We start from the raw sequence: 11,999 nt of genomic DNA on the forward strand, positions 1-11,999 counted from the left end.
TCTTAAAGTCATTAAAGTCAGTTTTACAGCGTAAGAGAAATGATAAAAAAAAAGGATTTTACTAAGAAAAAATTATTAGTCAATATATAAAGTACATTTAAGTATTTCCAATAATATAATTACGTTTACAGGAATATAATTACATTTAAGTATTTTCACGAAAGATTAAATACATGCTAACAATAAGCTGTACGCACTTAAAAGTAAGGCTTTCTTATTCCTTTAGAAGAGTACGCTCTTAAAGTTCTAGATCCTTTCCTTTTATTTGTAATTTTATTATTTTTACTATACATCTTGTACTCCCTTTACATTTTTGTGACAAATGCGTAATCTAATCTAGAGTATCTCGTGAGTTTCCTTTTTGATTGATCCTTTCTATAATTTTTTTTTTTAATTCATCCATATTCACAACTTATGAACAGTAATATGTATTATTCACAGTCGCTATACAAATTTCGTTCGACACATTTTGTTAATATATATATTTAACAACGGACGTAATCAACTTGTCTTAACACTCGAGAAGTCAAAGCGATTATTTTGACCCCTATCAAATTTTTAACTAGTAACCTTGATATTATTTGATAGAGTCTTGTACTCTTTTCCTTCATTTTTCCAGCCATTGTGCTCTTAGATTTCGTAGTTCTAGAAAAATTTCAATGCCGAAACGACTCAAATTAATTAAAAATACGACCTTAAAATGATATCAAAAATGCAATCGCAACAGCACAAATTATCTAAACCAATGTCGAGACATGTTATCAGCTTTGTTTCGGATTTGTAATTATCTGAAAAAAAAGTATGGAACCGCGAAGATCAGGCCCTTTCTATCAACCTTTCTAGCAATTGTACATACACGACAGCCTTCTAACATTCTTGTAATTTTTAACAGTAACAGGAACTGTGCAACATCTAATGCCCAATCGTCAACCCTTTTAATACTCGGGGCTGGTTTTAGTAACAAACAAGCTCGGGCCAACATTTTTCCAGGAACAATATTTCGGCCATTGATCGTTTTTCATAGAAATTTATCCCAGTACGAAAATATGCTGCATACAAGAACTGTGGGAAACGATTAGTTATTTAATGTATAACGGATGTCTGAGAATCTATAATATCATCTAGATTTATAATGAATGCAGAATAATGTAAATAAAGAGTCGATTTCTCTTCAGCAAACGTTTCATATGAAACTATTATATTATTCATCTTTTTGTCGTTTGATATCAGGTATTCTTGGCGACAGTAAGCTTTGTTTAAAAAAATTATATGTCAAAATTCTGTTATCTTTTTGCATCCTTCACAGGCCGAATTTGTCAAAAACTTTTAATATTTAATGTTAAATAATTTCTATACAATGCCTATATTCTTAAGCAATTTCCATTTTTCTTAATTATATTCCTAATATATATTTAATAGAACTCAATTACATAATGAGAAGGCTAATATGTCACAAATCAATCAATCGAAACAAATTTGCAGCTTATTTTCAGGTCATAAAGCCTCACCGGACATTTAATTCTAAATTTATTTCTTTAATTCTGTTTCTCGGTTTGCCTGTTATATGGAAATCGCAGTGATGCAAGTGCGGAACGACAGCAATATTATTTCTACTACATTGTTTGCACGACTAGGAGAGGCGATTTTTGTTGGCAACTTCTAATAATTGAACCAATATGTTATTTTATTACACGAAATTTATTTGACTTGGTTTACCTTCCATGTTCGTGATAACTGGTATAATTTGATTTCATTGAACAACACCTTGCCATAATAACAATTGTTTCAAGAAGATTGAATAAAGTCTGAGGAAATTTTACATATTTCTCAGAGAATGTCCGATTTGGCTTGTCAACGCTATATAATAGCATTTTAGTCGTTTCCGTAACTTCCTTACAAATAGCACAATTTCCTCCATTTTTATCGGTTTCTCTTTATCTAGTTAATATATTTCCCAACTATCTTGTTCATTGCTATCTATCGTCTTTCATTTTTACGTTTCTCTTTTTTATTCAAAAAATCACTTTTGCGTATTACGACCGTTCGTACAAGAAAATATATGATTCTGTGAGGGGGAGAGTTTTCGTCTTTAAGATATTCAACCGTAAAAGTTCGTCCATGTACAAAGGGTTTCGAGCTGTTTTCGCATTCGCCGATGACAATCCGAATGATCGTTTTAAATGCACTAGCAATTTTGCTAGCGGGCTGCCACTCCACTCACATTCAGCTTTACCCTACGTTGTTGCTCCCTAAGAGTCCATTGCATCAACAGTGTTGCAGCTTTGGTTAACTAATCCATTTCGTTTATCGACATACTAAACAAGATGCACAATAGATTTGCATAACAGATGTAACGATATAAATGTGTTTACAAAGCTTGTGTCGCAAAATATGTAGACGTATGTCACGCTTGCATAGCTTATAACTAAACAAATGATGTTATAGACGATGTTCTAAAAAAAGGGTGGAAAAATTGACAAAACTTTATAGGGTGTAAAATACATTATACTTATATATTTTGCTGGGTCAATTCGAAAGTATCCTGAAATCTGCGTCAATAAAAGTACGCCTCTTAAAAATTTGCAGTTTTTAAGACAGCTTTGACAACGCGATCCTTCTATTTTTAATAATAATTCCATAATGTAGACAAGTGTACAGAAGATGTACAGAAGATTTAGTTAACCACGCTTAACACATTAATTGCTGCAACCAAACACGTAAAAAACCTTAACGTTGATTACGCTCAAATACATGGGCAATCGATAAAAGTCGTACAAAATCGTTTCAAATGCACGTGCAATCGCATGACTACTCGTGTATAAATAATATGAGAATCGCCGTCTAACTACAAGTATAAGATAAGAAACAAGGTGTGAGCAGCAAATACATATGTATAATTACGAAATATATATTATATATAGGATACATATAACATATATTTCATGATTTTACCACAAACACACACAGACACACACAAATGCACACACGCACGCACACATACATACACACGTCTACACGCGCGCGCGCGCGCGCACACGCACACTCGCATACATATACACGCAAGCACACGTAAGCGAACAAACACACATAGGAGCGCAACGGCAGCTAGATGATCGAACACTTTTGGTATGTTGTTCCTTCACTATCTTCTCTATTTTCCTCCCTTTCCCTGTTTCTTTTTTCCCTATTTTTTTCCTTCCCTTATCGTTTTCTTATTTTTCTCTCTCTTTCTGCCTCTTGCATTCAATCTTCTTTGCGCGTACATACACACATGAACACATGCACGCGCGCACATCGCACAACACACGTACTGTATACTATTTCATATATATTACACGCTTTTTTTTCTTTTTCACATGTCATTATCGGTTCATCGCGCACGTAAGATCGAGAAAAATATATGTACATAAAAACGTCGTGGCGCAACGGCGATAGTAGAAGTAATAATTATAGTTTAATAGTAATAGTAATAGCGTTGTAGACATGGTAGATTAGAAGTTAAAGTATCGATTGCTAAATATAGTCGAATCTCGTATAATTTTCGCTTTCCTGTTTGGGGCACAATACAATTCTTTATCCTTTTTTTTTTTTGCGTTTCTCTTATAGCTATTCGTTAAGAGAATTTAGAGTACAGAAGGGAAAATAGGAGCATTGCCGAGGTGGGAGTCACAGCGATAAGTAGCCAATAAGTGTCGTTAGAAGGACATGAGTCACTATTTAAACCCAAAAATTCCTTGAAACGTGTCCTACAGTAAAAGAAACACAGACAAGACGTTGTGTTCCGTATAACGCGGTCTTTCAATTATTTCTTGCCTCGCTTTTACTCTTTCTTTGTACAATACTACTACATTATATTTTTACATTTAGTTAGATCACTTTTCAATCACTATCATACATAAGAACTTGCAAAAGGTGTACCTCGTACCATAAACCGCGAAGTGCCCTCAGTTAGAAAAGTTTCGTCGCTGTCATGCTTGTCGTACTTGGCGTCGGTGTTATCGTTATCGTCATCGTCATCGTCATCGTCATTGTCAGCATCAGTATTCGCATTAGCATCGTCATCATCATCGTCCTGATTGAGGAATAGGGCATTTAGAAAAATTACCGAAAAGTGAAAGGAGGAACGGTGGCGGTTGTCATCTGGCAACGTCTTGTCCTTGCTGTCCTTAGAACGGTTCGCATTGGCGTATTGGTGATTACAATGACAGATGTGCTGGTGATGGTGATTGTAATGGTAATGGTGATGATGAAGATGATAGCGATGGTGATATTGGTGATGACGATGATGGCAATAGTTGCGGTTATAGTGGCGGTGAGAATTGTGACGAGTGGTAGCAGAGTGGTCCATGGCAGGGGATCACTTGTCGGAACTCGGGCACTCCCCAGGCTGCTTCATTATCGTGTAATCCAGTCGGTATTGGGCTGAAATTAAAAGGATTTCGTGTTCTTTGTGACGACAATAAGTGAGTAGATTGTGTGTAATCACAGGTGAAACCACTCAATATTCAATAGTGCTGATCACAATGAAACAATATTCTATAGAAGAAAAATTAAAAAAATATGAACATACTAAAAATCGTGTAACAACCAAGCTGCATGAACCTATTAAATTTATCCTAATTTATAAAATTCTAAATTGATCTTTTTTTTTTCTTTAAAATGCGGATTTGTGTAATACGTAATGTCATCTCCTTTTTAATTTCAATTTTTTTATTTTCCGATGTTAAATATCTCCACTTAAATGAAGATTTCATCAAGATTAGATTAAATTCGTTTAAAAACTATAGCTTTGTTTTATTTGCGCATTAAGTAAAATCAGAAGCGTCCGTTCTTCATGTAACGCAACGGTCGATTGTATTAAGAGGACGTACCTTTCTTCGTAATGTCCTCCATCGTCTGATCCTTACAGTCTACCGCGAGGTGACTATTACTGCCGCAGTTATAACAGGAGATCTTTGTCTGTGGTATCACCGCTGCCGCGTACGTTACCACTGGCGTAGGTGGCATGTAGGACGCCTGTACTGGCGCCGCGGCAGCCGCGTTCGGTGGCGGTGGCGGCGGCGGTGTGCCACCGGACGCGGGATGACCCGTGTATGGATATATAATCTCGCCGTTCGGTTGGTACGCTGGTTGGTAGGCTGGTCGTGCGGACGGCCCGTGCAAGAAGTTGGAGTAGATACCGCTGCTGGGCCGTAGTGCAGCTGGGAAGTGGCCGTGCGGCAGATACGTGAGCTGCGAGTGTGTCGGCGGCGCCGGGAAGGAGACGCAGTGCGATAGACTCGGCGGTCCGCCGTTCCCGTTGCCGGCCCCGTTCAATATTCCCTGGCTCTTCTGTCGCATCGTGCGCGTCTGCGAATTCTTCCTGGTAAGTTGCCTGCTCTCCGGTGGCACTGACGATTGCATTGACGACTGCTGAGGTGCTGACACAACGTGCGGCGGTGCCGTCGCAGTGGAATACACCGGCGCGGAACTCATGTGGTCAGTAACGTTGCTGTCACCACCGCCGCTGCTACTGACCCATGGTGCAGCCGGTGGCGTTTCGGGAGGTGATCTACTACCGGTGCTATCTGAACTACTGCTTTGGGAGCAGTGCCGGCTGCTCTCAGAGTCGAGTCGCAGCGCTTGCAGTTGTCCAAGGCAAAACACGTGCTGAGCGTTACATCTGAAAATACAATACACCTCATGATAACTAGTCATGTAATTCTTTAATTAAGTGTTAAACATCAAGTACTTATTATATTCCAATCAAGCCCATATTAAATTTCTATTAAAATTCAATAGCCAGAAATCATTTTTTTATTAGCTTTCAATCGCTTATATCACAAAAAATGTTACCTAGTAATTCTTTTATTTTAGGATAACTTTTCTTAGCTTTTTTATTTTTAATATTTTTAATATTGTTAATTTATTGTTTAAACACTGAGAGAACTCATTTATATGTACCTTGGATATCGATTTTGCATTCCAGTTACTGGTACAGTAGTGAGACAAGCATAACATGGTGAGTTCTGAGCTGTATACATTTGTGGTGGTGCAGGATACATTTGTATTTGCGCGGGATCTATCGATGGCATGCCAGGATAACGCCGAAAATTGGGAGTAGTCATGTGATTGTGATAATGATGCATCGCCGGATGCTGTTCCTGTAATGGCATCGATTTCCCGCTTGTACTACTGCTTGAATCACCCAAAACCTCCATACCTGATGCCTATAGGACAAAACAAACGATACAAACTTGTAAAAAAAAACTTTGAATGTCAAAAACAACATTAATTTAAATTTTATGGAGATCTATTTATAACTGTATTCTAATAATTTTTTTAATTAAGAAATATGGGGTTTTTCTTACAATATCTTATGCATTATGCTCTTACATGATAGAATACGAACCGAAACATGATAACATTTTCTTATTCGTATTGTGTTTATAAAGCTAATATTCATTTTATTAATATATATATCGTCAATACGTTATTTATTAAGCTAGCATTTAAAGTAAAAGAGAAAACGTGCAGATACATACACTATTTTCAATCACTTATAATTTAAAAGCTATCGCGAGATAGCACTGTCTCGTTTTTTGCCAAGAAAAAATTGATTCGGATTAGACAAAGAGTTCTTGAAGGTTGTATGTATTATGCGCGACATTCCATAAATCTTACCTCGTTTTCGATCGATTCGGCGAATGAATGTGAAGTACCACTGTCCAGCTTTTTATCCGTTGAAATCTGATTTAAGCCATTGCTAGTTTGACTTTTGACTATACTCCTCAACTGTCCTACCGCATTCGGTGTCAAGCCGATATCCCTTAAGTCTTCATCACTCATTCTTCTGATCTATAATCCGCATAAATACGTAACATAAATAATTCAGTTTCAAATTGTATGCATATACGCAAATTGTATAGTCTGATGTCAGCTGTTTGTCTGATGACAGCTGTATGAAAACATGATTTTACTTACCTCGTCGCGAGAAAAGTTCTGCAGGTTGCTCTTAAAGTTCGGCATCTCCTTACCCAGCGTCTCTCGAAGGGAATCGCCAGAGTTGGACGACCTAAGTCGTGGCGGTTGTTTCGATTGGGTTGCCGAGATCAGAGTAGACGACGGAGTGTTGTCGATGTTATGTCGGGAGAAGCCCGATGAGCTCATGTTAGACAGAGGAACGGACCGCGATGATGGGAGTAACGGTGATTGACTAGGAAGACTTCTGCTTGCGCCGGGCGTTGGTAGAGGCGGTAGGGAGTTGTTGTTGCTGTTACTAGTAATGTTCGAAACGGAGCTGCTCGTCTGGCTGTTTGAGCTCGACGATGCGAGACTGGTCGAAGTGGATTGAGTAGACTGCGAGGACGAGGCGCGCGAGTTAACATTAGTCCTGCCGCGGCCCATCGGCGAGTTACTGCGACTAGGAGATCGTGACTGGGATGGCGAGGATTGGCGGCTGACTAAGGGGGAAGGGGGATAAGCCAACACGTCGCTGGTATACATCAGCTGGTTTCCCATCATAACCTGGCTTGTCCAAGGGGGCATGTGGTTCATGGATGGGAAACCGAGATGAACGTATTGCGTAGTACCGCCAGATCCCATAGGCATTTGCTCTGGGCCAGGCAAACATAGTCCTGGTGGAGGTATCGTGAGACCAGGTGGTACTCCGGTGACCATAGCATTATTCCTCATCGCTATTTCTCCTAAAACATAACACATCAATATATTGAAACAATTTTAAATTCAGGAAATGCACATAAATATATAAATCAGTCGAACACGATCAACATCATATTTAAAATAATTTTGTTTAACAAATAATATATAAAAATTTTAATACAAGAAATCATATATAGAAATATTTCATAGTAAATATAAAAAACACTGAAATGATTTTTAGTTATGAAAGAGTCAAACTATTTAATCATTGTAGTAAATGTCTACAAATAGATTTTCCAATAAAAAACATTCTACATGATTTATTCAAAATAAGCAAGATAAAATAGACAAAATAGAAAAGTTTTTAGATAGAATATGAATAGTTTTGCAGTATTTGTAAAATATAAATAAACTATCATGTTATTGTTGGCATAGTTGTAATTCTTTAGTCGCATTAAGCGCACTGTACTCGAATGAGCTGATTTAAGTAAGTTAAACAAGAGACGCAAAGATAAACGTGGTAAACAATTATACTTTAGTTTTTTTTTCTCCGAAAAGCGGAATGTTGATATCGTTAAAGTAGCTTTACCACGTTATGTCATAAATGTAATTTATCTAAACGTTTCCTTTCCGTGTCAATAAATATTTTAAAAAATATGCAACGCAGCGTACCATAAGATTGCATTGGCGGTGGCGGCATTAAGCAGCTACTCGGGATCTCAGGCTCCATTAATCTTTCATTTGTATTCATGCACGGTGTACAGCCCTGCATAAATTTAAACTATATGTAAATTACAATCGAACTATTAAAACAACTAATATCGAATCACCATATTACTATACAAATTAATATATAGATTACAGTTGCAATATTACAGAAGCGTGTTACTAAAATTATTGAATTTATTAAAAATTAATAAATTAATCTTAAGTAACATATTGCATACTGAGACTTTTGTACCTGACTTTGAGATCGAGTGTAACAGAAAAAAAGCTTTTCACTAAATTATGGTATTCCTATTAAATTATTTATTATTTTCAAAGAGTTCTTAGAAAATATAATTATAATTTCAATAATTACTTTCTAAGAACTTTGAGAACAAAAAATAATAATTTAATAGAAATAATATAATTCAGTGAACAAGAAAATAAATGTTAACTTTCATAAGAATATTGGCTCTTTACTTTCTCTTTTAATTAAAAAAAAAAATGGAATATCATGCATTACTTGTGTCGGTTTGAAAGAAGAGTTTATCTTTGAAAGATTCAGACGAGCTTCTTCTTCCTGGAGCTTGATGAATATGTTGCCGAACACGCTCTTCTGTTCGTACGTGAAGGCCGGATGATTCAGTGCCATCGTATACAGCAGTAGCAACTCTTCCAAGGGTTGGTTGTCGGGTTTGAAGATGGTCCCGTTTAACAGGTTGATGATCTCCTGATGGTCGAGGTTCGATAGATTCTTGTACAGGATTACGGCACAGGCGTAATTGCACGAATGCAACAGTGCCATGTAGAGAGCCAGTTTTCTTCGCGTGCGTTTATCCGTCACGTTGGAAGTCGTCAACTCGGCCAGCTCCGAGGGGCTATTCGCATGGTGTTCTGTGTCACGTAGGTCATTGTAGTCCCGCTTGCCGATGTCCTCGACGCACGTGCCGAGGAATCGTACTTCAAACGGCAAGCACATATTCAGCAATGTGCACATTACATCGATACGTTTATAACTGAACAGACAAAAAAGTAGATTAATGTCAAGCGGCGTGTTGTGTCAACATCACAATTTTAACGCTAACTTAAAAAACATAGTTTTAAAGTTCTAATTATTTGTATGGGCTTTTTGTTTCGCTTCTACGGTCTTTCTTTCGAATAAACTCGTTGCCATTGTAAATTTCGAAGAATACAATTACACGTTACACATTGTTGTTGCGATACGACTGTCTTTATTTATTCTCGCCAATACTTTGTACTTATGCGTTCAAGATTGAACGCAGATTAATTATTCTGATAGAAATGTTAGAGTAATATGTAATTTTTTAATTTTCAACGATATGTGCAATGGTAATTTTGATAGAAATGAGCAATAAAATACAATTTAATTATATTTTCAGCAAGAAGACGTTCAAGTCGAAAGATTCATGTGAAAACTCTCTTTAGCAATCTTATCAAAAATTACTTACAGTACGTAATAAATTTAGCAAATAAACGCGACAATAGTCTAATAGAAATATACTTCTACGTCTTTAGGTCTGTCTTTACTTTCTCTTTTGCCATTTTATAATTTGTATATGTATATATAAGTATCAATTTGTGACGAATACCATTAGAGACTGCGTAGCTCATCGTACATAATTATTTCTCTTCTTATCGACATACTAATGCCAGTATTTTATATCAGAAATTATACCGACAAAACATTTTTGAAGAAGATTAATGCGCAAAAGGGCATTAAATTTTCGGAAAAAAAGAAAATATAACAAGAAGTAACTTTTCATAACCGAGGGAGTCGCTTCGTACAAGGAGCACAGAACTACGAGACGACAAGGACACAAGCGTGTCCTCCGATACGACGTCGGACTCGAGGAGCCCCAGTGACCCAGGCAGGGGCCTGCCAACGGCAGGAAGTTAACGTAACGTATACAATAAAAACGTATTTAAATTCCCAATGACATCGTTGGCTCGAGAGGATCCATTCGCGACGCGCGAGGAGCGCGTTTCGCGGAATGCGCGAGAGACGAACAATCGTGCGATATCCCTCGCGAGAGACGGCAAGCCGAGACGACGACGATCGTCTTAAGGGCGAGGGGGTTGGTTGACGAGATACACGGAACCTCGGGAGGGTACCGTGCACGCTCCCTCCCTCCCCCCCTATCCCCCCCGCATCGAGCGACGACGCGCCGACGGTTACGCAAAATTACTCCTGAAATATCTCGGGAAGATGCGCGCGTTTTAGTGTCGTCATAGCGCGGCGACGCTTCCACATTACCTGGACAGATTCCCAAACCATGATACCACGTTCTCCTTACACACCATTGCCAGACAACATTGATACCACTTGGGTGGGAGGAAAGTGCGGAGCAACGGAGCGGACAACCAGCGGGCGGCCTCTCTCTCTCTCTCTCTCTCTCTTTCTCTCTTTCTCCCTCCCTCTCTCTCTCTCCTCCTCTCGCTTTCTCTCCCTCTAGTGTCCGTCTGTCTCTCTCTTTCTCCTTTTCCTTCTCCGGCTGGCGGCTGGCGCTCTCCTTCTCTCTCACGCTCTCGTCCCTGCCTCTCGAGAGCACCGCACAATCGGGTTCCTCGCGTACGTGGGGAACCGTTTCACAGCCGCGCTGGTACCCGTCGGAGTCCGACGGTAAAACGACGGCACAACGGGATGTTCGGGATGCACAGTGGCGGCAGCGACGGCAGCGGTGGCAGGGTGGCACGACAGCCGTAGCACACGCCGTCAGCGGTCAGGCTTCCACATTCGCCGAGTGCGGCAGGCGGAGATATTGGGGATGTCGAATGTCGACGATACGCGATACCACCAGGTGGGACAACGACGAGACGATCCGGACAATGCTCCAATCGGAGCGGGCGACCAGGGGCCGACGACGTGAGACGTGAGACCGAGCGAGAGCGATCGGAGCGATCCGCGGATCCGCGGGGTCGCGCGCGCTTATCCGTGCGTGCCGTGCGCCGTGCGTGGCGCGGGTACGGCGAAAAGACACTCTCTCTCTCTCTCTCTCTCTCTCTCTCTCGCGACTCGCGAGTAAGCGAGCGAGCAGACGCGCGCGTGAACGGCGCGCGCTCCGGGTGTCCCCCTAACTTCTCCGGGTATTTCCGCGAGACGAACAACACCGACAACACGTACGATATGGAATATATGTTCACCGCCGATTCGCCCGTATTCACCCGTATTCTCTCTCGCGTCGCGATAACTCGCGATTTCGCTCTCTTTCTCCCTTTCACCCCCTCTCTCGCTTCTACGCTGCACCCTCCGCCCCTCCCTGCTCCAACCCGCCGCTCTCCTCTCTCTGTCGCTCTCCGTCGCTCCGTCTCTCTTTCTCGCGCGCGCACGCGAGATTACAAACGCGCGATTACGAACAAACTAATTGGTCACAAACGTTAAAAACTGACTTACAATCAATCACAAACAATTTACAAACGAAATACACTTGGAAAAATTAAAAATTATCAAATTTAGTCATTTCTGTCGGCTAGCTTCATAGGGCCGGTCTACAATGGGTGTTGTAAGTCGTAAGTCGTAAGAATTGGCCAATCACAGTTCATTATTCTTCGACCGCAAGGAGAATAATGGACTGTGATTGGTCAATTCTTACGACTCACGACTTACAACTGAGAGAGAGGTATCGAGTAGCATG

General features: G+C 39.8%; 1 protein-coding gene across 2 annotated transcripts; it reads right to left on the reverse strand.

Moving 5' to 3' along the window:
* Positions 1–85: 85 nt before the first annotated feature.
* LOC139771587 (uncharacterized) lies at positions 86–11,584 on the reverse strand. 2 transcript variants are annotated; one of them, XM_071704464.1, is made up of 8 exons: positions 10,622–11,584; positions 8,870–9,362; positions 8,314–8,407; positions 6,964–7,685; positions 6,664–6,837; positions 5,944–6,209; positions 4,872–5,662; positions 86–4,422 (listed from the first exon to the last, which is right to left on the reverse strand). In XM_071704464.1, exons 1-8 carry the CDS (start codon positions 10,666–10,668, stop codon positions 4,358–4,360), a joined length of 2,652 nt encoding a protein of 883 aa, XP_071560565.1. In that variant the 5' UTR covers positions 10,669–11,584; the 3' UTR covers positions 86–4,357. The 2 variants fall into 2 exon arrangements, with proteins under 2 accessions (XP_071560565.1, XP_071560566.1); XM_071704465.1 differs by lacking the exon at positions 10,622–11,584 and adding an exon at positions 9,957–10,483.
* Between the last annotated feature and the right edge of the window lie 415 nt (positions 11,585–11,999).

This window comes from Temnothorax nylanderi, unplaced genomic scaffold, assembly GCF_030848795.1.
Source record: "Temnothorax nylanderi isolate EJ_2023f unplaced genomic scaffold, tnyl_v1.0 TNYL_tig0041_pilon, whole genome shotgun sequence".
NCBI classification, from domain to species: Eukaryota; Metazoa; Arthropoda; class Insecta; order Hymenoptera; family Formicidae; genus Temnothorax; species Temnothorax nylanderi.

Bases quoted from the DNA above. Each gene is read 5' to 3' on its own strand.
- LOC139771587 (XM_071704464.1), bottom strand. From the start codon at position 10,668: ATGGTGTGTAAGGAGAACGTGGTATCATGGTTTGGGAATCTGTCCAG. The intron at 9,363-10,621 runs GTAATGTGGAAG...TTGTCTGTTCAG, and splicing joins TGGTTTGGGAATCTGTCCAG to TTATAAACGTATCGATGTAA. The intron at 6,210-6,663 runs GTAAGATTTATG...TTTGTCCTATAG, and splicing joins CCGAATCGATCGAAAACGAG to GCATCAGGTATGGAGGTTTT.